This window comes from Ictidomys tridecemlineatus, chromosome 11 (assembly GCF_052094955.1).
Source record: "Ictidomys tridecemlineatus isolate mIctTri1 chromosome 11, mIctTri1.hap1, whole genome shotgun sequence".
Classification (NCBI taxonomy): domain Eukaryota; kingdom Metazoa; phylum Chordata; class Mammalia; order Rodentia; family Sciuridae; genus Ictidomys; species Ictidomys tridecemlineatus.
In genome coordinates this window covers 47,807,490-47,833,397 of record NC_135487.1, presented here as the reverse complement: position 1 = coordinate 47,833,397, position 25,908 = coordinate 47,807,490, and the positions used below count along the sequence as shown (strand labels likewise).

The window sequence follows — 25,908 nt, the reverse complement described above, 5'->3', positions numbered from 1 at the left end:
CTCCACCTGTCTCCACTTTGTGGCCTTGTGAGCGCTGGCTAGACACGTATTTGATTCATGTTTCCTCTTTCAAACACAGTCCCCATTTCCAAGGATATTAGAATGGGAACCTAGGTGCCCAAAGCCAGTGTTTGACGCCCTGGGGGCACCAAATCATTAAAGCCTTCATAATTGTGCCCATTTACAATGAGGATTGTGTTTGCAGGGGGAGGGGAGGAGCCAGGCTCTATTCTTTAACTGGTAACATCACATGGAGTTTGTCTCCATTTATCTCACCATATCCTAATATTTCCAATCAATTAGTTTTCCTTTTTAAAAAATCTCCAAATGTTAGCAGTGGGGGATTAGGAATGATTTTTAAATTCTTTTGTGCTAGTGTGGTTTCTGACTTTCCAGGAATCAAGAGTACAAGGGTACCTCTATTTCCATAGCCACATCAAAGGATATTAAGACACACTATTCTTCTATAACCATCCCGATTTTCTTTTAAAGGGCTGTTGTACCTTGAAAATGCATTTTTCTTGTCACACTTTTTAATGGCATACATTGCTTTTTTCAAAAAATTGGTACTGGGGCTTGAATCCAGAGAGCTTTACCATTGAGCTACATCCCCAGACCTTTTCATTTTTTTGATTTTGAGAGAGGATCTTGCCAAGTTGCTGAGGGTCTTGTTAAATTATTGAGGCTGGCCTTAAATTTAGTATTATCCTGCCTCAGCTTCCCAAGTGACTAGGATTACCGGCACATGTCACCATGTCAGGCAATGGCATATGTTATTCTTATAGTTAGAAGAAAGTAGAATGAACTTAATTTAACAGTCTTTCCAAAACAAAAAAACCCTTAAAGATTATTTAAATTGATGAAACTACCCCTCAAAAGTTGCAAAAGGCTGTGATCATGAGATGCTTCAAACAAACTATTGAGAATAATCAACAAACATTTATTGAGCACCTCCTAGTGACCAGGCACTGGTATTACTAAGGAATAACATTAGGTGGACTTCTCAAAGCATGCATATTCTTGCACTGCTTCAGAATCACCCTGGGGAAGTTGTTAAAGCAGGTTTCTGATTCTTCTGTAGACCACCTAATCAGATCTTTACAAATAAGGCCTGGAGAAATACTGTCTGCAAACCCATTTATTTAAACACCTCTTTAATAAACAATTATAACTGTAATGATGAATCTTAATGAAATATGGCAGCAAATATGACAAGATTTAATCTCAGAATAAAATTTTAGCTTAGAAAGTTGAGGGAACATGGTTCCTTGCACAAGAAAGCTGGTACACTGGGAGTGTAGGTCTGTGGTTTCTTAGGGAGGGAGACACAGGGACCATGTCGAAGTGGCCAGAGCAGTGTGTGCAGGCCCTTCAAAGATGCTCTTTTAAGAGCTTATATGGTGAAACAGAGCTTTGTGGGAAGCAAGGGAACCCTAATGCCTCCTCTAGGAGCTGGAAAAAGGACCGTGCACTTCCTCTCCTCTCCTGTTGAGGGCATATTTTGGCATCGGGGAGAGTCCTCAGGAGCTTGGCCCACACACAGAAGAAGCCCTCTGCATCTTGAATACTCACTCCGTGTCTTCTGAAGGGTGGTCAGCAGTGGGTGAGCCACAGTGGTGGCCTGTAGACATGTTTTCAAGCTGAGTGGCAATGGCACTTATATTGGTATCTGCTACAACCTGGAGGGGAAGTGAGAACAAGATAAGTCATCATTGGCAGAAGAGAATTAGGGAGACCAGGCTGCACCGTGGGCAGTCCTCAGTCCTCATCTCATCCAACCTATAGGTAGCACCTAGATATTCACAAGGGATCTCTCTCTCTCTCTCTCTCTCTCTCCGTCTCTCTCTCTCTCTCTCTCTCATTTATACATAACAGTGGAATGCATTACAACTCTTATTACATATATAGAGCTCAATTTTTCATATCTCTGGTGGTTTATATAGTACACTCACACCAATTCAAAGGGATCACATCATCCTCTCTTAATAATTCTCAGGACTCACACCTTCCTAATTTCCTGTTCACCTTTCTGGCCATTCCTTCATATCTTTCCAACCTTGAACTATCCAAGTATCACAAGGCTCAGTCCTCAAGCATCTAGTCTTATCTTTCCCATCTTAATATGTTCCTTCAGACATCTGTCTTGTTTCACGAATTTAAGTACCACTTAAGTGATGATAATCCCTGGATCCTCCTTTTACCTACTTCCAAACCCACATAGTCAAGCACCAACCTGACATCTCTAGTGGGTGTCTCTCAGGTAGCCCAAGCCTGATTCTTGGGCTGTTAGGGCCTGCAGCCTTCTTCCTCCTCTCAAGTGCCTGCTGCTTGATTGCAGTTTCATGAGCACCTTGGTGTTCACAACCCACATTCAACCCTCAGAAGACTCTATAGGCCTAATCTGCAAAAGCATCCCCCCACTTTTTTTGGTACTGGGGATGGAACCCAGGGTCACTTTACCACTGTGTTACATCCCCAGTTCTTTTTATTTTGAGATACGTCTCACAAAGTTGCTTAGAGTCTTGGTAAGTTGCTGAGGCTGGCTTCAAACTTCTGATTTTCCTGCCTCAGACTCCTAAGTTGATGGGATTACAGGTGTTCACCAAGGCACCTGGTCAAAAACCTTTTTTTTTTTTTTTTTTACTTTGTTTATTTTTTATGTGGTGCTGAGGATCGAACCCAGTGCCTCACACATGCTAGGCAACTGCTCTACCCCAGAGCCACAACTCCAGCCCTCAAAAATATCTTTTGTCTGGAGTTGTAAATACTCCAGACAAAATAGAGCAGATTGTCTCTCTACCTTGGCCCCAGTCCACTGCAGCTAGAATGGTCCTGTTAAAACACAGCAAATTATTTCACTCCTCTGCTTAAAACCATCTAAAGTAAACCAGACTCTCTTGGATCACAAGCTGAAGTCCTTACTATGACTGACAAGCTCATCTGTGAGTGATCTTCTGTGACACCTCTACCCTTTCTCCTAATGATCTCCTCTGCATTCACTCTGCCCCAGTAGCTGGCCTGCTTGCTGCTTCTCACAGGCCAGACTCCTTCCTGCCTCGGCACAAGCTACTCTGCCCTACCCCTGAAATGCTCTGCATGGGGCATCTGCATGTCCAGCTCCTTCACTTCCCTCTGGGTACCAGGGATCAAACCCAGGGCTGCTTTATTAGTGAGCCTCATCCCCAGTCCTTTTCATTTTTTTATTTTGAGAAAGGATCTCACTAAGTTGCTTTGGGCCTCACTACTTTGTTGAGGCCAGCGTTGAATTTGTGATCCTCCTGCCTTCCAAGCCACTGCGATTACAGGTGTGTACCACTATACCTGGCTGCACCCTCAGGTCTTCAAAGTCACCTTCTCTGAGCACTCTAAAATTTCCACACCAACATCCTGGTCCAGCTTTTCATGTCTCCTTTTCTCTGCTTCTTGTTTACTTCTTACCACCACTGCTACCCGATAAATGGTGTAGGTTTTACTTCATTCATCTTATTTATTATCTATCAATGCATATGAGAATGTGAGGGTGGGACAGTTGTCTGCTTTGTTCACTGCTGTCTTCATATCACTAGAACAGTGCCTGGTATAAGGAGGTGTTCGATAAATAGCTGGTGAGTGACAGAATGGACGTCTCTGACTTCCTGTGATTTGCATTTTAGATGGTCCTAACCAAAGGTATAATAGGATAATGACATTTAGATTATTTACATTGTGTTTGTATTCTGCAAATAACATTCTAAGGCACTGAGAAGAAATAAAGCTCTGAGAGCCTGTACTGGGGCTCAGGATGGAGTTCCAGCACTGAGTTTCTGCCACTTAATGATGCTGGGCTTCCTCATCTATTAAATGGGAATCATAAAAGTCCGCCTTGCCTCCTTCTCCTGGAGTTGTCTTCTACCTCAACTAGGGACACACCCTCAGTCTCAGGAGCTCCTTGGTTACATGTTTCTGACCAGCGGTCCTACTTCTAGGTACACAGTTGTCCCTTGCCATCTGTGGATTACGTCTAGGACCCTTCAGGATAGCAAAATCTGCAGATGCTCAAGTGAAATAAAAAAAAATGGTATAATGTATGCATATAACTTATGGACATCTTCCTGTATATACTTCTAGTGACCAGGGCCACATCTCCAGCCCTTTTTAAGATTCCTTATAATTATTTGTAATACTTTATAAGATTACTTATAATCCTAACGCTGTGTAAATAGTTATACTACATTGTTAAGGGCATAAGGACAAAAAACAGTCTGCACATGTGCAGTGCAGAAGCAACTGTCCTAGGGGTAAATACATTTTCAATCTGAGGGTGGTTGAACCCAAGGACACGGAGGGCTGACTGCAGGGCTCATTGTGAGTACTGAGGGGACCTTTGCTGACGTTATGAGCTGGATTGGTAGCAGTTTCAGAATCGGTCAACAGAGGGCAGAGCTGCCTAATCGTTACAGCTGCATTTGTTGAGTAGAAGAGCACAAGAAAGGCATGGGGGGCTCAGCACCACATAAAAACAAACAAAATAAGGTATTGGGTTCATCTACAACTAAAAAAATAAAAATAATAAAAAAAGGTAACAGGTCTGCCTCAGCTGGCTCAATACATGTTAGGTGGAGCATCCTACCTTGGGGGAAACTGCTACACAAGTTAGAGGATCCTCCGGAAATACCACATATGAAGAAGGACAGCAGGAACTCAAGACAACAGGCTTGAGGAAGAAATGTCAGATCCTCCCTGACCACAAGTCTCACCTCACCATCAGCATTTTCTGCCGTCTTCCACAGCAAGTTTACTGGCAGTGTCATCTTGGCCCATGATCTCTGACACTCTACCTATTCTTATTGTACACTGTCTTCATAAACCTGCTCTATTCCAGCTTCCAGCCCCTTTACTTGGCCCAGATGTCCATGACCCCTACCCTCTGGCTTTCCTCCTGCCGCTGAGGTTTGCTTCTCCATCTCTTTGTTGTTCTCTATTCATCTCCTGGCTCAATTATGGGTCCACTTCCCATCTGCACACTCAGGGTCAAGGGACAGCACATGCATTCCCATGCCTTTAAATGCCAGCAGTATAGTGAAAACACCCTCTTAGTCTGCTACACCCGATTGACAATTTGAGATCTGTATTTTACTATCTCAAAAGGATTACAAAATTAACACCATAAGCCAGTCATAGTGGCACACACCTGTAATCCCAGCAGCTGGGAGGCTGAGATAGGAGCATCATGAGTTCAAAGCCAGCCTCAGCAACTTAGTGAGGTTCTAAACAACTCAGAGACACCCTGTCTCTAAATAAAATACAAAATAGGGCTGGGGATGTGGCTCAGTGGTTGAGTGCCCCGGAGTTCAATCCTAGGTACCCATCCCATCCTACTCCCTCCCCTGCCAAAAAATAATTAACACCATAAAATCCAAATTTTAAAAAATTCTTTAGCACTACTGGGCTTAAACTCAGGGGTGTTCTACCACTGGGCTACATCCTCAGTCTTTTCCATTTTTTTAATATTTATTTTTCAGTTGTAGTTGGACACAATACCTTTATTTTATATGTGGTGCTGAGGATAGAACCCAGAGCCTCACACATGCTAGATGAGCACTCTACCGCTGAGCCACAGGCCCAGCTCCTCCAAGGTCTGGCTAAGTTGCCCAGGCTGGTTTCAAACTTGTGATCCTTCTGCCTCAGCCTCCTGAGTGGCTAGGATTCCAGGCCTGTGCCATTGTGCCCAGCCAAAATCCAAACTCTTGATCCATCAGCCCATCCCCTTCATTTCACTTTTCTGCTAGCTTTTTTTCATTCAGCTACTCCATTAGAAATTTACTAGGCATAAAAGCTTGGTGTGGCTGGTGCATGTTCAATTGGAAAGGAAGCCAGGCTCTAGTCACATTGGTGCTCACTCTGAATATCCATCCACCTGGCACCTTCAATGCTCATCTTTTAAAGTCCTTGTTTAGAATCTGAATGGCCATCTTAAGTGACAGCTGCCATTTTAAGGAAAAAAGTTTCGCTTTCCATCCAAAGGCCTTTCTGAGAAGGGCTCATCACTCTCTCATACCAACCCAACCCTTAACTGCCCGAATTAGTACCCGCCAGCTCTGATTCCTGAGCCTTCCCTGTAAGAGTCCCAGAACTCAAGCCTATTTTGCCTCTCTCTCCTAGAGAGATGAACTAATAAACTCTCAGGTGTATCTCTGCCTGGTTTCTTTCATTTCTCGCTTACCAGTCTCTTGTTGGGCACTTTCCCTTCACATCTGCCATAGTAATTCACCAAATCCTCCAGATTCTACCTCTAAAACCCTTCTCCAAGCCGAGTGCAATGACACACACCTGTAATCCCAGTGACTCAGGAGGCTGAGGCAGAAGGATCACAAGTTTGAAGCCAGTCTCGGCAATTTAGTAAGACCCTCAGTAACTTATTGAGACTATGTTTCAAAAAAAAAAAAAAAGGACTGGGGATGTACATCAGTGGTAGAGCACCCCTGGGTTCAATCCTCACTATGAGTAAAAACAAAAATAAGAGGCAGAGGATATAGCTCAGTGTGCCTTGTGCCTTGCATGCACAAGGACATGGGTTCAATCCCCAGCACTACACACACACACACACACACACACACACACACACACACACACACACACAAATACATTTCAATGTTTATTTCTTATCTACAGGCAACCATCCTAATTTGATCTACCATCAAGTGCCTTGTATCTGGAATCCCGACTCGGCCTCTTCTAATCTCTTTCCACAATACTCAGCCGTCTTTTCAAATATAAAATGGATAATGGCAGCCCTCTGCTTGAAACCTTTCAGTGGTTTCTCCTTTTACTTGCAATAAATTCCAAGCACATGAAAGTCCCTTCCTAGCCTGCCCCTCTAATCCCTTCTATCTCTTTCCTCTCCTCTCTGCCTTTGCAGTTCTCTCCTAGAATCCAACCTACCCCATAACCAGTCAGCCTGGAAGCAGTTAAAACATCACTTCCCCCCACCCCCTCCCCATACAACCCTCTTTGACAACCCTTGTTACTGGGGATTGAACCAAAGGGGCACTTTACCAATGAACTACATCCCCAGCCCTTTTTATTTTTGTGAGACAGGATCTTGCTAAGCTGCTGAAGCTGGCCTGGAACTTGCAATCTTCCTGTCTCAGCCTCTTAAATCACTGGGATGACAGGCGTGTGTTACCACACCCAGATGACCACCCCTGTTTAATTTCTCCATAGTATTTTTAGTGTATTTCTCACAGATGGTGTCGATACACATCTGTTTGACTATTATTTGTCTCTCCCACCGAATCACAGGACCCATGAACACAAGGATTGCTTATTTGCATAAGGTTAATGTGCCTAGTGAATAAAGATTGCTCAGTAAGTACTTGTGAGTGAATGACTCAATATAAAACCTTGACCAGGAATAAGTATTCTGCAATTAACTTTCGGAAATTCCAGAGCAGAGTAGGACTGATGGAGTTAACATGGAGAGACTGTGAATTCTGTTTTTTTTTTTTTTGTTGTTGTTGTTGTGGTACTGCAGATTGAATTCAGGTGTGCTTCATCACTAAGCTACATCCCTGGTGCTCAGCCCCAGGCCTTTTTTACTTTGAGACAGGGTTTACCTAAGTCACCCAGGTTGGCCTAGAACTTGTGATGACCTGCCTCAGCCCCTTTTGTAGATGGGACTACAGGTATGCATGTACATCCATGGCAGAAAAACATCTCTTAACACAAATATATGGAAAAACTCACTTCCTGCCTCAAATTGCAGTTTTATTGCTCACCTCTTAGCTAGGAAATAAACACCCACTGATAACATTAAATTCTGGAGACCTCTCTGCCCTCAGGATTGGGAGCTGTATAAGCATTGCTGATTTAGTAGGAGTGGAATCCAAGTGGCTGAATGGGAAAAATGAAGGACACCTGGTATTTTGTAGGAAGACCAGGACAACACAAATCTGGCACCCTCTTTACATCCCTAAGATGCCTGCACCAACTCCCTAGATCTTTTTTTTTTTTTTTTTTTTTTTTTTTTTTTTTGGTGGAGGAGGTGGGTTACCAGGGGTTGAACTCAGGGCACTCAGCCACTAAGCCACATCCCAGCCCTATTTTGTATTTTATTTAGAGTCAGCGTCTCACTGAGTTGCTCAGTGCCTTGCTTTTGCTGAGGCTGGCTTTGAACTCACAGTCCTCCATATTTCAGCCTCCCACGCTGCTGGGATTACAGGCGTGCACCACCGTGCCTGGCTTTGACTCTCTACATCAATTGGCAATCCCATATCAATGTTCATGGCAGCTCAATTCACAATACCTAAACTGTGGATATAACTTAGATGCCCTTTAATAGATGAAAGGATAAAGAAACTATGGTGTACACACACACACACACACACACACAATTACTCAGCATTAAAAAAGAATAAAATTATGGCATTTGCAGGTAAATGGGTGGAGTTGGAGAGTATCATGCTAAGCGAAGTAAGCCAATCCCCAAAAGCCAAAGACCAAATGTTCTTCCTGATAAGTGGATATGATCCATAATGGGGGCAAGGGGCATGGGAAAATGAAGGAACTTTGATTGGGCAAAGGGGAGGGAGGGAGTATTGGGGGCAGGAAAGATGGTGGAATGAGATGGACATCAATACCCTAGGTACATGTATGACTGCACATAGGTGTGATTCCACATCGTGTACAATCAGAGAAATGAAAAGTTGTGCTGCAATTGTGTACAATGAATCAAAACACATGCTATCTTATATACCTAATTAAAATAAATAAACAAACAAATAAATAAAAAGATAAAGTCAGACTGAATTAAAAAAAAAAGAGTCGATTGGCAGATCAGATTGGGTTTTGAAAGGAGCAGATCTTCATTCACCCAAAAAAGGGTAGACTACCAACAGGAAGGGCGGGGGAAGCTGTGACCTGCCCTCCTGAGGAGGCGCCTGGGGGGGCCACCAACACAAAGGAAAAAGAGGGGGCAATCCCCCTACCCAACAAACATCAGATGTATGACATGAAACTTTGTCCCAGGGCCTAAGAATGGTGGAAGGTATTTGCATCAGTGGGAGAACCAGTAAGCATGTCTCCCTCCACCCCCAGGCTCTTCCCCTCAGTCTGGTTTCCCCTACCACCACCACCACACTCACACCCCAGGGAGCTTCCTCCTCCAAATGAGCCCCTGTAAGAGGCTTACCCTCCAAACAGTCCTTCAACTGTGCCTGCCTCTAAACCCATTTCCCTCAAGAATGTATTTAATCTGATACACTCTTTGGTGCCTTGGCTATGATGACATTTAATAACTTAGGTTAAAAGCAAAACTAAGCTCAATTAGACTTTGTTCTGTAAGGGAACACTGTGCATTCTTCATCTGAGTGATGAAGCACATGTCTTTGTTGCATGGACCCAAGGATGAGAACCTCTCCTTGCAAAAAGGTTTGAGAATGGAGAAGTCGAAATAATTTGTAGATGAGTGAGATTTTGCAATGTACAAAACCTGGGCTCTGTGTACAGAGCTTTTCTGGGCTTCTAAACCTATAAAGAAACAAGGCTGGCCCTTAGATTTGTCAAGGCCTGAATCTTTTGGAATAAAGCATAAAACTCAGCATTCACACCCAGTGTGGATCCTAGACTGGGAGGTGCAGATGAGCTGTAAACAGACAGGAAAGCTGGCATCTTCAGAGGGGGATACTCTAGAACTACCAGGAAAACCCTAGGCCTGGCCTTTGGTGTGACTTAATGAAGTAAGAAGCACAGCTGCCTAAAGTTTTCATCTAGAATCTAGTGACATGAATTTCAGTGACATCGACTTTTATGTTTCTTAAGGATTGAATGATTTGAAGTGTCAAAAGCTTGGAGGAAAATGGAAGGGCCAACTGATTGCTAGACACACTGCCACCTAATGGCATGCACCCCAAATGTCAAGTGGAAAGCCACTCCAACTCCAGAAATTTAAAAGAAATTTTAGCATCCTTGGACTTCAAGCTGATGTTATTATTATTAAAAAAAATTTGTTTTTGAGATAGTGGGGACTGAACCCAGGGGTGCTCTACCACTAAGCTACATATCGAGCTCCTTTTATTTTTTGAGACAGGATCTCCCTAAGTTAAGTTGCTGAGGCTGGTTTCAAAATTCCAGTCCTTCTTGCCTCTGCCTCCTTTTGCTGGGATTACAAGCATATGCTACTGTGCCCGGAGAGGTGGATGTTTTATACATAGAGAATAATGCAGAAACTTCTCTTCATCCCTACATAATGCTCTACTCCAGCTGATCTCAGGGGTAGTCCAGAACTAGCAGCATCAGCAACACCTGGGAGCTATTAGAGAAGAAATAAAACTTCCTGCATCTACACCTGTTCTTCAGCATCTGAATCTCTGGGGGGACCCAGCAAATCCTGGTTAAGAAGCCCTCCAGATGTTTTTTGGAGCTACAGATTTGAGAAGCACTTCTATAGGTAACTCATTTTAGCTGCTGTCAAAAGGACTTGTACTCTTGATTCTTTTCTATTTTTGTGTGCACATGATAGAAAATTAAAACAAAAATGATACTACATGATAAAAAAAATTAGACACTTTTACTCTCTAGAGACACAGAAATTTTCTCTTTTTAATCCTGGAGGAATGAAATAAATAATATGCTTACATGGCTATTTTGAAAATGTATCACCTTCATGATGACTCCTTACTCCACCAGATGAAAATTTAGTGTGCTCGTGAAGATGTGGAGAAAAAGTTACACTCATACATTGCTGCTGCAAATTGGTGCAACCACTTTAGAAAGCAGTATGGCGATTCCTTAGAAAACTTGGAATGGAACCTCCATTCAACCCAGTTATCCCACTCCTTGGTTTATACCCAAAGGACTTTAAATCAGCATACTATAGTGATGCAGCCACATCAATGTTTATAGCAGCTCAATTCATAATAGCTTAGGTAGGGAACCAACTTATATGTGCTTCAACAGATGAATGGATAAAGAAAATGTGGTATGTATACACAATGGAATATTACTCAGCCATAAGAAAGAATGAATTTATGACTTCTTCTAGTAATGTGGAGACTATCATGCTAAGCAAAATAAGCCAATCTCCCCCAAATCAAAGGCCAAATGTTCTCTCTGGTATGTGGATGTTAACACACAATGGGGGTGGGCATTGAATTAGACAAAGGGGAGTGAAGGGAAGCGAGAGAGATGGGAATAGGAAAGACAATAGAAAGGATCAGATATAACTTTCCTATGTTCATATATGAATACATGACCAGTGTAACTCCACAACATGTAGAACTATACGAATGGGATTCTACTTAACATATATCACTATCTATAGTTATGTATCTTTATGTGTCTGTGTGTGGTACTAGGGATCGAAACCAGGGTCTTGCACACATTAAGCAAGCAGTCTGCTGCTGAGCTACATCCTCCACCTACAATTTATATATTTTTAAGTTTTACCTGTTTCCTAACTTATATTTTCCTTCCACTAAAACATCACAAACTCCATGTTTTTATTATCTCATGCATCAAAATATTTACTTCCATTGGTTTTATTATTGTAATAGGGACTTAGGGGCTCTTTTGCTAAAAGTATGGGCCACACCTGTAATCCTAGCAGCTTGGGAGGCCGAGGCTGTAGGATTATGAGTTTAAAGCCAGCCTCAGCAATTTAGCAAGGCCCTGAGAAACTTAGTGAGACCCTGTCTCTAAGTAAAATATAAAAAGGGCTGGGGATGTGGCTCAGTGGTTAAGTACCCTTGGCCTCGATCCTGGGTCTTTGTCAGAGTGTGGCCACATTGAGAATAAGCTCCTTTCCTGTGTTCGCCAGCACCTGTCTGTGACAGGGGTGGTGGCTGAGTCTGACCTGTGGGACCCCCAGGGTCAGTATCCCCCAGCCTAGGAATTCAGTGACACAACGACTTATAAATGTTTATGTAAATGTGATTCACACTGCACCAACTACTATACTATAAATATGTTTCCTTTTTTGGTATAAACTTATTTTCCCCAAGGTTAATGGTTAGCTCACACTTTATTTTTTAAATATTTATTTATTTTTTTAGTTGTAGTTGGAAACAATATCTCTATTTTATTTATTTATATGTAGTGCTGAGGATGGAACCCAGGGCCCTGCACGTACTAGGCGAGCACTCTACCGCTGAGCCACAACCCCAGCCCTCATTCTTTATTTTTATATATTTATCATTAGGCTTACACTTTCCAACTGTTCTTGGACTTCCAATCCCGTTACACATATTAGACAACCTGTCCCTCTTTTTCCTTTGTAACCCTTCCTGAAGCCCCCCTTTCCTCCTGTTCCGGTTGCCTATGTTTTCTCTTTACCTTCCACACAGCTGTCATCCAGAAATTTTAATGCACTCCAGCACTGCAGCTACTGGCTTCCTTCATTCCTGTTTTGCTCATTTGTTGAAGTATATCCTAAAGGAATTTTCTAAGTAAAATATTTCTGATTAGAAAAAGAAAAAAGTCAGATGCCACTGGGTGTGGTGGTGCACCTCTGTAATCCTAGACTGTTGGGAGGCTCAGACAGGAGGATCACAAGTTGGAGGCCAGCCTGGGCAACTTAATGAGGCCCTGTCTAAAAAAAAAAAGGGGGGGGGCTGGGGTGTATCTCAGTGATGGAGCACCCCTGGATTCAATCCCTGATGCCATGAAAACAAAAACAAAAAAATTCCTAATATGTTCTTTTCTTTCCCATGTCCTAAAGAAAGATGTAAAAACAGAAACAAAAACAATTTTCTAGCAGAGTATGGCTTATTTGAGTCTATCCAAAGTTTTTAACAGTAATTTCATACACAAAATAATTGAATGAGACAAACTATCAAACTACAGAAGCAAATAAAATTGGGAACATTTAAAAAGGCCAAATCAATGTCATTGATCAATATATAATTGGCAAGAAGAAATCATCAGACTTCAAGGGCAGAATTATCTACTGTTTATTGATTGACTGATTCATTCATTTACATGCTGAGGATTGAACCCTGGGGCTCCTTACCACTAAGATACGTCCTTAATACTTTTTATTTTTTTGAGACAGTCTTGCTAAACTGCTTAGGCTGGCCTCCATCTTGCAATATTCTTGCCTCAGTCTCCCAGATCTCTAGGATGTCAGGCATATGCAACTATGCCTGGCTTAGTATTAGCAATTTAAACTCTGGGGAGAAGCTTTCAGACATGATGGCTATCTCTCCCACTCATCTCATCCACCCTGCAGCCTTTTGACCCAGTCCTTAGTCTTCCCTGTGCCACCAGCATTTGCTGACTGCTTTGCAAGACACAATTATCTGACCTTTCCTGCTGCTCTGCCAGTGGGCTGGCCCACCTAAGGATAAAAGTTACTGCCTAATGACAAGTCAGCTGTGATAACTGTATTGTTGGAATTACTCCATGCACAGTTTTAATTAAAACAAACACATGGAGCAATTGGAAGGCGCTGGATTCGGGACACGAGTTTCCTGGGTTTGTGTCTAAAGCCTTTGGGAGCACATATGCTCTGTACCCGTAAGTGTGAAGATTACAACTGTCAAAATCTCAAAGGGTTCCATAATTTTTTTAATAGCACATGTTACAAAATAAAAACAACTCACAAGATTAACAAGAGAACATTCTGAAATCACACTTCATCATCTTCTTAAAATACAGAAATAGAAAAAAGAAGGAACTCTTTCAAAAGTGTGTTAATAGTGGCAATTTGGTTGAATTGAAGTGTTAAATCTACATGGGAAAGTGTGTGTGTGTGTATGTGTCTGCACGCATATGCACGTGTGCATTTGTCCGCATGCATGTGTGGTATTGGGAATCAATCCCACAGGCATTCTATTACTGAGTTATATCCCAAGCCCTTTATTTTTAATTTTAATTTTAATTTATATTTTTGGAACCAAGGATTGAACCCAGGGGTGGTAAACTGCTTAGGCTGGCCTCCATCTTGCAATATTCCTGCCTTAAGATGAACAACATCCCCAGACCTTTTTATTTTTTTATTTTGAGACAGGTTCTTGCTCCATTGCTTGGAGCTTTGCTAATTGCTGAGGCTGGCTTTGAACTTGCAATCCTTCTGCCTCAGACTCATGAGCCTCTGAGATTACAGACATGCACCACTGTGCCTGGATGCAAGTCCTTTATTTTTAAGTTTTTATTTTGGGACAGAGTCTCACTAAATTGCCCAGGCTGGCCTTGAACTTGTGATCCTATCTTGTCTCAGCCTCCCGAGTAGCTGGGATTACAGGCATAAGCCAAAATGTCTAGCATGAGCTCATTTTCATTTTAGGTACTTTAAAAATTTAGCCAATATTTTACTTTTAAACTATATCTTTTTGGGGGTGTGTGTGGGGGGGTACTGGGATTAGACCCCCAGGACCTAGCATGTGCTTTACCCCTCAACTACACTCCAGACTCAAATTGTGTTTTCTTAATTCTTTGTGAACAAGGTAGAGCCGAACAAATTATAGCAGCATGCGAAAATACCCACAATGCCAGATTTGGTAAGTGACTTTTCTTGTCGTGGTTCCCACAGGAGGTGATGTTCTCTTACATTCCCTGTGACTGACAGCTCTGAAGCTCAGGCACTGCACTTGTGATGCGTGCCTCTAGAGGTCAGTAGAACTCGAAGGACAAGGGAGTACAGCAAACCAGCAAAGGGTTCTCTAGGAGTGGAGGGAGGACTATGAGGCAGCTACACACCTAAGTTCCCACAGGAAGTGAAAACAGCAACAAGGAGTGGAGGAGAAACAGAACCAGGCCTGTCCACACAGTGTTTTGCTTTGCATTCAACAGAAACTTGGAGACCCAAATAATAGACAGGGCCTACCACATAAATTCCCTTGAACTAATATTGGGTCTATCACATAAACTCCCTTGAAACCAGTGACAGTATTTTCGTGATTTCCCTCATACATGCTAATGCCATTTGCGGTTTTTAACATCTGCCTTAGCACTTTGGGCCTGCATCACTCAGACGTCAAACTTAAGCACCACAAATTGGTTCTCCCAAATGGAATGGGTTTTCAATCCAAGCTTCTTATTTTAAGGTTAGACTTATCTGAATGGCTGGTGGTGGGTTTTGATCTTTTTTTTACCTATAAACCATTTTACACTACCTCTGCAGAATAGTGGTGATTACAATCCTATATATTTGGAGATGCTCACTAATGAAACTCGCTGACAGTATGCTGCCTCTAGACAGCTGAAACATAAGTGGAGGTAATTAATGGTACACTTTGCTTTGACTTCCTGGTACATTTCTCTGTCCCTCTGGACAATACTCGTGGGGACCACAGCTGATCAATAACTGTCCGCCTTAATTGATGACCACCATGCACCAAGAACTTAACCATGTTGGCAATCATGTACGCTACTGGAAAAGCAGTATTGTATTCTTCTTCTCCTTTAGAAGGACAGGAAGAAACAGCATTTGGACAGTCTAGTACAGTCTTTGGATATAAAAAAGGAAATCATTTCCTATTTCTTGCAAACTTAGATTTACAAAAGAACGCTGGAAATTAAAAGCCTTGTTGATTTATCATGTGAAGCAAAGAGTAATTTCTCTCCCCTTGTTATGCTTTCATATAATCATGCTCACTGCCTGTACGAGTGGCATTACAGAATTTCTGAATAAAAATAATACTTTCTTGCTTTCAACCTTCATAATTCACATCAGCAGGCACCCCGCTGGGCGTTGATGCCTACTGCCAGTGACGCTCAATCTTTTCTGCCCGCCACTTATCTGCCTCGTGCAGCTGCACGTCCCATTGATCACAGTACCTGCAGGATAATGCGCCCGTAGGCGTTCTTCAGCAGATTAACCACATCGGCATGAGACAGCCCATCCAGAGGTTGCCCATTAATGCTGACAATCCGATCTCCAACCTGGAAATATAAAAGTGGTGGAAAATCACTATCATTAAAAAAAATTAAATTTGAGAAGAATGCTGAAAATTCTTTGTAAGTCATATTTCCCATTTGTGGCTATTGTGACGACTCTGTGTTTCGACTGTGTGTGTGCCTTTTAGAGAAGCACGAGGAATTTTTATGGCTTTCCCCAAATATAGACGAATTGGAGAAACAAGAAGGGGGTCAGATTTGATTGCTGAAAGGCACAGTAGGTCACTTTTGTGTTTTGGGAATTGTGGTGTTTCATACCTCCACTTGCCGGTAATAGTGGGGTGCACAAATTAACTGTTCAATAAAGCTCTAATGAGGGAGCCAAATATTTTCTGCTTTATTTTTCTACTTCAGTTAAGATTAAGGTGGAAAAGGAAAAAAACATCATAAAAATGTTGATTCTTTTGGTTGGGGGAAGATTCTAAGGTCAAGTCTCTCTGAGCTAAAAACCAATTTTGAGTAGAATGAAGTGCTAAAATGGGTTTGGGGAGATTTGCAAAGGGGCTGCAATTTCTTCTTTTATGGAGAAGCTTTGATACAAACAATAACATTTTTATATGCCCAGGGACCTAATGATCTCAGGTATAAAGTTTCTCTAATGCATTTTGCCCTCAGCACAGGTCTCTGATGGCTTTTGGATTCCAAGTTTCAACGAGGTCCCCGTGGCTGCACCTTCCTCCCCCGACCCCATCATGTGCCGTGCAGTCAGCCCTTAATCCAGTCCCCCTCTTGCTTACTTTAAGCTTCTGTGTACGTGCGGCCACTCCGCTGGCCTGAATCATGGCAATAAATATAGGGATATCTCCTAAGGGACTCCCTTTTCCTCCTGCAATACTGATTCCAAGGGCATCACTGAGCTCCTAAAAAAGAAAGAAAACAGAACACTTGAATGTTCAATAAAAAGCCACAACCTGATTGTCCCCCAAATGCTGTTGAACAAAACCCCTCCGTGACACAGGAGGCCAGGAGAACATGTGAGTTAAGCACGGGGCCTTTGGAGTCAGAGGTACCGAGATTTCAATTCTAGCGCTTAGCTACAGGGTCTTGGAGAAGTCACTCTCTTAGGATTCCCACCTCTCTGTACAAAATGGGAAGAAGACTGCAGCGATGGCTGAGGGTTAAATGGAATGTGGTTCTGGCCTACAGAAAAGGCTCAAGAAAAGGCAATGGTGGGAGTAAATTTAAAAACAAACAAAAACCTAAGCTACTGCTCAGTACAGTGGCCAATTCTGAGGCAGCCTTGGCAAGTGTGCTCTCATATGGTGTTTATGATTAAACTGCCACACATATGCTCTTCTGGGTGTGAACAAACACACTTGGCTCCAGAAAAGCTGTGCAGTTGCATTAAAACAAAGGATCTTAGGGGACACCCACTACTGTGACAACAGTTTGGAGAGGGAAGCAAAATGTTACAGAAAGTGCTCCCTAAGATGGACTCTGGGGAAGAGACTTGGCTTCTAGACTTATTTGTACCACAGGATTAATATTTTCCAAATCACTAGAACAACAAATGACAAACCCCTGTTCTGGTGAGGTGGCATACACACGTCTCTTCTGCTCATTACAATGAAGTCTTGTCAAAAGTATAAAGAACAACTACCTGCAGTCTCTGAAATGTAAAGAAACCAATTAAATTGTGGTGGTGAATGAGAACTTGGGGGAATGAGAACATTCTCCTGGAAGCTCTGCCCAGAGGGTGGTTCTCTGTCAAAGAGTGCAAAAGGTGGGGTGAACGGCTGAAGTTCTGGCTAGAGGAACAAGGAAAAGGATCTCTAGGTGGCTGGAGAATAAGACAGGAAAACCAGCATGGAAAGAGCTGGAAAGCTGGGATTCCCAATTCTGCAAATAAACTCACAAAATTCTCAGGCTCAATTCTAAGCTACGTATGTGTGGGACGGTCACAGACAGGCATAGCATGGTTTCTAGAACATAACTAGGATTTGAACCACCACCTACAAAAGGTGAGATGGAACTTGCATTCTGCATTTTTGTGGGGTTTTGTTTTGCCATTCTGGGGACTGAATTCAAGGCCTTGCACATGTTAGGCAAATGTTCTATCACTGGGCCACATCCCCAGGTGGAACTTATATTATGATAGTAAAACATCAGCATTCTTTAGCATCCATACAATGTAATACTCATAAGGTTCAGGGTAAAATACTAAATTAGTCAACCTGCAAAAACCCAGAAAAATGTGACCAATTTTCTTTTGATGTCCTTTAGAATATAAAGAACAGCTGAAAGCAAAATTTATAACTCTGTTTATTTAGATGTATTTAGCATGCATGAGGCCTTGGGTTTGATCCCTAGCACTATAAAACAAAAATACAAACAAAACAATTTATAAAGATGTGAACATATGACAAATTTGGTCTAAATGTCAGTGGTGGTGTGATAAAAGGGACTGGATGACTGCAAGGCTTCTGTAGTTTAAATTAACATTTAAATATATACACAGATTAAGGTGGGTACAGAGGCACACACCTATAATCCAGGGACTTGGGAGGTTGAGATAGGAGAACTTCCAGTTCGAGTCTAACCTCTTCAATTTGGTGAGATGCTATCTCAAAATAAAATATAAAAAGGGCTGGGGGAGTGGCTCAGTGGCAGAGTGCTTGCCTAGCGTGCATGAGGCCCTGGGTTCAATCCTCAGCACAAAAAAAAAATTCACCAAACCAAACCTTACATCATATGTATTATAAATTTTTAAAAATAGTATTTACTTTAAAAAATATTTATTTTGTTTATTTATATGTGGTGCTAAGAATTGAACCCAGTGCCTCACACATGCTAGGCAAAGGCTCTGCCACTAGGCCACAACCCCAGCCCCCTATACTTTGTTATTAATATCAGTGCTGCCATGTCACACCTGTAATTCAGGATGACGGCAATGCTGCCCTCTCATCACAGGTAGCTTACATCCTGTTGTCACAGCATCTGTGTGTTACATATACTTCCTGATTGTGCCCATAGTCAAGTCTTGTGTACCAAATGGTAAGACACATTTTATTATGATGTGTGCTTGGACACTGTGTGGGAGAATAGGGGTGGTGTAAGCAGGACTTATTAGAGAAGCCTGTAAAAACAAAAGACTAAAATATAAAATGTTTTTAAAATCTTGGAATGATGAGAAATTTATGAAATAATTTGGGTTTAACTCCATTGTAATGTGTCTTTAACTGATCCATAATTATGTGCTTGTGGTACATTTAACTTCCCCATCATAGGATCATCTGAGTCACTGCTCTGGTGAAAAGATACTGGAAGCAAATAAGATTGACTTAGTCCAACAGGGACCATAATAACCCATGCCACTTTGTGGGCATTCACGGTATACTATACCATTTCCTCACTTAGTCCACACAACTATATGGGCATTCAAGGGAAGTCAGTGTTATCACCCCCATTCTATAGATGAGAGAGTTGAGGTTGATCATAAAGCTAATGTTATGGACTACATTGTATTCCCCTTAAGACTCATATTTTGAAGGCCCAAGTACCAGTGCCCCCAAATGTGAGTGTATTTGGAGAGGTCTTTAAAATGAGGGAGTTGGGTGGGCCCTTGTTTTTATGAGGCTGCTGACTCCATGGTCTCTTTGTGAAAGAAGAAGTTAGGACATAGGAGAGAAATGGGCGTGGATGATGAGACAGAGAGGTCACTGAAAAGGCTGGGGGGGGGGACCAAAACTGCTGGCACCTTGTCCTTGGACTTTAGCCTCTGGAACCATGAGAAAATAGATTTCTGTTGTTGAAGACACTCAGACTGTGGCATTATGTTATAGCAGACCCCACAAACAAATACAGACAAATGAATAAACATAGCACTCCTCAACAGAGATATGAGAGAGTCCAGAGAACAGTCACGCTGGACATCAACTTACTGTGGTTGATTACTATGATTACAACACAGTCAAAAATTTTTAATTATTTCCTAGTGTAACAAGTTTATAAACTGAGACGCATCTTATGCGATCTTCTCAAAAGGGCAATTTAGCAACACATAAAAACCCTAATTAACAAGCATGGCATTTCTTTTGGTGATGCTAGGGATTGAATCCAGGACCTAGTGCTTGCTAGGAAAGTGCTCTAACACTGAGCCACGCCCCCAACTCCTAGGCATGGCTTTTGATCCAAGAGGTTCACGTAGAGGAGTTAATCTTGAGATTATTAAAAACAGCGAAATAAATGACTTACTCTGATTATCTCAACAGTCCTTGGTCCCATATCTGTGCCTATATAAATAAAGAAGCAAGACCATTAACTTTGTAAAATTCAGAGACAATACATTTAGGATATATAATACTCTTTCACAAAAAATGGCACTGTTTTCTAGTCCTTTCAAGAGAGGATGCTGGAGCCTGCAGGCTTTCCCTGCTCTCCACTTCAGCCTGTCAGCAAGCCCTCAGGGCTCTGTCCTTTATTTTAAGGAAGTGCTCTCAGTTTGAGATAGATGAGGCCATCATCATTTGGACTGCAGCAGAGCTGCCTGAAGCACGGAGATCAGGGCTGGGAGGTGAGCCCCAAGAGTGCTTCGTTGTATACTTTTCTGCCCTAATCAAAGCTAGCCCTCCACCCAAGGAGAGACTCACCAAGACCCTTGTGTCTGCTATGTCCCCAATGGAATATGCACCCTCCTTTGCCCCTCCCCAAGTACTGGGGATTGAACCCTGGGGCATGCTACCATTGGGCCACATCCCCTGCCCTTTTTATTTATTGACACAGGGTCTCACTAAATTGTTGAGGCTGGCCTTGAACTTGTGACCCTCCTGCTTTAGCTTTCCAAGTTGCAGGGCTTGGGGCATGTGCCACTGTGCCCAGTTGGCCATGTGCACTTCTGACCTCCCCCTAGTGACCTGCAATTTATTATTCACTTTGTAAAGAGCTGCACACACTTTCCTCATTATTACAGTACTAAAGATTGAACCCAGTGTCTTGTGCATGTTAGGTAAGTGCCCCACCATTCAGCTACACCCCCTAGCCCAATAGCTGTGCTTTTTGATGCACTTTAGTTCTGCTTCTGTTGTTCATGTGATCTGTATTAAGGGCACACTCCAAACAAGAACCTTTAGGGCTCTTCTCCGGCTAGGATAGACCTATCTGAAAAGGTGGCATATGTGGCCAAACTCAGATTCAACATGTAAAGACAAGATTTTTTTTTAAAACCCTAATATTTTTTTAAAAACGGGGTAACAGGAAATTTCGGCTGGTGGTGATACCTGAAATTCTCTGGGAAGGTTCTGGAGTTCTTTTGGTGCCAACCAGGTTCTGTAGGCCAGCGATGACAGGGGCCAAGGAAGGCCGACAGCTGCTATGTGTGCTGTGCGGATCTCCCTGAAAAGGAGGACCAGTGGTCACTGAGGGCAGACGCTGATTTGACCCTGACAATTCATGCTTATCATTAGTGAGCCTGTTGCTGAAGTCATCAGAGCCATGAAACATAGAATTCTGAAGAAGCCAAGAAAGACAACTAAAATATTCATACCCATCATCTTTCACCACTAAAACCCAGTCCCATCTGAACCTTTCCTCTACTGTTTCCTCCATTATATGTACTTTTATATGTGATTTCAATCAGGGGAGAAAAACTGCAATCATTTGAGCTCCCCTTATTCCACATAAAATCAAAAACATTTTCCTTGGTTGCCACGTAGTGTTTATAATGGCCAGCTAATGTGTCATTTGTGGCTACAATCAGCATGTATTCTCAGATTACCCAACCTGTCTTATATATTTTGCTAAAACAACTATGATAAAAATCTCAATTAACAAACATTTGACTACATGGAGCCCTTGATTATAGGAGAAAGCAGCAAATACAAAGGGAAAAAGGTTTATTTTAGGTATATATTACTTTTTTCTCAAAAAATTTCCTAGAGTCAGGAGTAATTTAATCTAATCTGCTGTAACTATGTTACCTGAACTTTTAGTCATTTAAATAAATATTTGAGGTCTACAATGCATAGTTATTTATGGCTAAGGACTCTTAATAAAAATTCAAAACATAGTGAAGACCCTCTCTAACATAAACTATTTCATTAATAATGAATATTTTCCCTACCAAATTATCGAAAACCATGTCTAACTGCATTGAAATTTTAAGATAAGCCTAAAATAACTATTATCAATTGATAAATTATAATCTGATTCATTTCTTTAGCTCTATTGTATAAGATGTTTAATATCTTAACATTTCTTAAGTATGAAAAATTTCAAATACACCGAAAGATTGGAAGAATTACAGATATCCATATCCATATTACCTAGATTCCATAATTGAAAATTTGCTATATTTTCTCTCCCCAAGCCCCCTTTTTTTTTTTTTTTTTTTTTTGGTGGTGGTACTGGGATTGAACCCAAGGACAGCCTGCCTCTGAGCTAACATCTCTAGCCCTTTTCATTTTTTACTTTTGAGACAAGGTCTTGCTAAGTTGTCCAGGTATCCAGGCTATTGCACTAGCTATATTTTCTTTATTTCACATCATCTATTCATCAATTGACTCATCTATTTTTTGTTTGTTTGTACCAGAGATTGAACTCAAGGGCATTCATCCACTGAGCCACAAACCCGGCCCTATTTTGTATTTTATTTAGAGACAGGGTCTCACTGAGTTGCTTAGTACCTCGTTATTGCTGAGGCTGGCTTTGAACTTGTTATCCTCCTGTCTCATCCTCCCTAGCGGCTGGGATTACAGGCATGTGCCACTTTACCCAGATGACTCCTTTGTTTTTAAAAATTTATTTCAATGTAAGTTGTAGATATTATCACACTTGAGGATGGATCCATTAAGGAAGTACAGCACATTGTAACTTCTGCCCCAAAACAATCTCAGAATAATGTATTTGCCAAGGCCTTTATTAATTTGGACTTGTCTGGCTGTGTTCCCTCAGGTACATGAGGAAAGGATTTCTCAAGATTTTTCTTAATACATACTTTCCTCTTCAGAGCTGAGATACTTCCTCCTGCTTGGCAGAAAAACCCATTTTTAAAGAGTGTCAGTGGCCCCCAGGCTACAAGCTCTCTCCTGAGAAACCCACGAGTAGTGGAGTTACAATTCTCCTTAATCCCCAACAGGTGGCATCTTTCTCTCTCCCTTATAATTGCTCAGAAGGAAAGCTGTGCCTCTGGAAGGTCCTGACTGCTCTCAATAGGTCTGGAAGTGAACACGTTTGGGAATGGAATCCTCTTTTTCTCCATCACGGTCATGGGCTTTGGCTCATGATAATGGAAAACAGTTCCTTTTCACAGTCAACTACAATCCTACAAATAGGGTGGATTCTCACATATTTCACCCATAATTATAAGGACAAGGTGATGACAAAATACACTTTTAAAAACACTGAATTAAATTTCTATCCTCTAAACTAAAAATTCTGTGCAAGAAAGTTAGGGAGAAGCACTTGAGGGCTGGGATGTAGCTCAGTGGTAGAGCGCTTGTCTAGCAAAACGCAAGATCTTGAGTTCAATCCCCAGGACCACTGGCCCCCTCCCTTCCAAACAAACAAACAAACAAACAAACAAACAAAAACAAAATGAAAAAAGAAAAAATGTATTTGACACTTTGTCCCAAGTTTTCAAATCTGATAACTTATATATCAATTATGATGATGCTCACATATTTTCCTCAAGAAAGTCAGAAATCTAGCTCTTCCTACCATCCCAGCTGTCATTCCAAATTTCTCTTAAAACACACAACCTCCTCTTATCTTAATGGGCCTTTGCATACTACTCTGTCTAGGTTGCAATCTTTTCCCCTCAAACTCAACTTTAGAAGTGATACCCAGTAGAACCTCCTCTGTAGCTCTCTGTCATAATCTGGCAAGAAGAAAAATCTCATTTCCAGAGTGGTTCATTCTTCGTTCTAGTCTCCTGTGTACAATGAGGCTTTAATGAAATCATTCAACAAACATGAGTCTTCCATTCAGGGAGAGGCCTGAGACAACTACTTCCGCCCTCAGTGCCCACTGTCCATACAGGCATGGTCAGAAACATCACCAACTAGTCACTCATGGGATTCCACAGCAGCACCACATCTTTCTTCCTATATTTGCTGCCCATTATGTATGCCAGAAATGACAGGCCAGCTTGTCTGTGAGCCCATCTGAACAATATTTTTCCATGTCCATTTTGGGACAGCAATGAACTTAGCTAATATCCTTCGGGAAGCACCTACTGTGCTAACAAAATTTGAGCATCTTCTGAACAAAGGTCTGGGAAAGACTCTGTCAAAGGTGACCAGGAAGGGACTAAAAGCCATGCTTTTAACTTCAAAACAAAGGCCTGTCCACAAGTAGACCAAGGGCACACATGCAAGTTTGTATGGCTGCACTTTGTATCAGTGGGACTAAACATGCAGTCTGCAATCTTGATTGTATCAGCCATTATACAGAAAAAAATACAGTGAAATATACTTTGTTTAAAGAAAGTGGCACTTACATCAGCCTTGTACATAAACATAAGATGTTTGCTAACCCACAAAATATCACCCACTAAGGCCTCCCTCCCCGGGGAGAAACCCCCACATTTCATTCTCCTAGGACTATGCCATTAATTGCCCTCAGCATGTGTGAGGGGCTATTCACAAGTTAACTTTATAGCAATATTTAATTGAATGAATAGAACAATGTTGTGCTAATGAGGGTCAAATTGCTACCAGATGTTGCCTTTTTTTTTTTTTTTTAAGTAAACACAGCTGTGTGCCTAGGCAATATAGGACTAACAGAGGGAGAGGAAGGGTTCTAGGAAACATTTGCAGGCAATTAAGGAGAGAAAAATCTAGGGATTAATGAATTTCCATCCCACCTTTCATTTTTATTTCAAACACATGAAAACACACTGCACTTGGCGTTGTGAACACGTGGAATATTAGACATTATTCTAACAATTGTTTATGAAATGAGGAACTTCCCCCAGCGGGAGCAGGAGAGGGAGGCAGTGTGCTGCGAAGCCATGGACCACCTGACTGTTTGGCGATGTCTTCCTCGAGGAGGCCCAGGAACCGGCTCGGAGTCTTCCGATCTCGAGCTGCACAAGCCCCTGCGCACACTTGGGAAGACAAGAACGGAACAGAAATGAAAAGCAGTAGCATTCAGGTTGTCAATCCCCAGAGCGGAACCTCTACTCATCTCTGCAGCCAGAGTCATGAAAGAGTTGCGAAGGCAAAAGGCACAACCGAGACACCATCACCCAAAAGCCTAGCGGAGTGACGGTTCTAGACACAGGGGCATTCACGTCATGGCTTCCCACATGCACAGAAAAGGACCAGATTCTAATTCACCTCTTTTCTTTCTCCCGTCAGATGAAAGTACTCATGGACAGAGAAATCATTCAGAAAATGAGGTGAAGAGGACAGAAAAATCAGGCATGGCCGCCAAGGGACTCACCTTGAGGACGGTGGCCACCGTCTCCTGAGAGGCATTTCTCATGTCCTCTCCATTCACAGATAGGATCTGATCTCCCTGAATCAACCTCCCATCCAGGTCTGCAGCTCCACCTTTCACGATGTCAGAAATAAACACTCCGCTTCCATTCCTGTTAATACCATTAAGTGGTGGGGTTACAGGCAAACCTCATACTTCTTAGAATCTGAGATGGTTAACTTTCTATATAGATGCACTAAATCCTAAAACTTGGCAGAAGGGTCCTATCAAACGATCAAAGCCAATGCTTCCACTTACTTCCCAAATAATAAACTGCAGCACATCACTCTTTAGTTTATGCTTATTTATCTGCCTACTGCATATTAATTTTTATTGGTCCAAGGACATACTGTTTTGCAAGGTGAAAATTTTAGTGGAGTGAAATGGAAATTTACTTTAAAAGATGGAGATAAGTACTCTTAAAATCAACAGGTATTTCTCTAGAGAAGATAAGCTAACATTTGATGTATTCTATTTGATCTAATTCTAGTCTTTTCACTTTTTTCTTGCCTTTATTTTTAAAGACCTAGTAACATGTATTTGATGAATACACAAATTTATATCTCAAAATTCGACAGGTTAAAAAGTATACATCTTGAAAAGTTTTCCTCTTACCTC

At 41.8% G+C, this 25,908-nt stretch overlaps 1 protein-coding gene across 7 annotated transcripts in view; it reads right to left on the bottom strand.

Annotated features, from left to right (window-relative positions):
* Patj (PATJ crumbs cell polarity complex component) overlaps positions 1–25,908 on the bottom strand; it is a 344,745-nt gene that overhangs the window by 20,824 nt on the left and 298,013 nt on the right. For 6 of the 7 annotated variants that reach the window (XM_078026378.1, XM_078026375.1, XM_078026379.1 and 3 more), the window contains 7 exons: positions 25,255–25,402; positions 24,830–24,916; positions 21,090–21,204; positions 20,068–20,105; positions 16,611–16,733; positions 15,754–15,858; positions 1,573–1,679 (listed from right to left, as the gene is read on the bottom strand). In XM_078026378.1, the coding sequence (XP_077882504.1) occupies positions 1,573–1,679; positions 15,754–15,858; positions 16,611–16,733; positions 20,068–20,105; positions 21,090–21,204; positions 24,830–24,916; positions 25,255–25,402 (723 nt within the window). The remainder of the gene's footprint in view (positions 1–1,572; positions 1,680–15,753; positions 15,859–16,610; positions 16,734–20,067; positions 20,106–21,089; positions 21,205–24,829; positions 24,917–25,254; positions 25,403–25,908) is intronic. The other variant, XM_078026376.1, reaches the window with a different exon arrangement.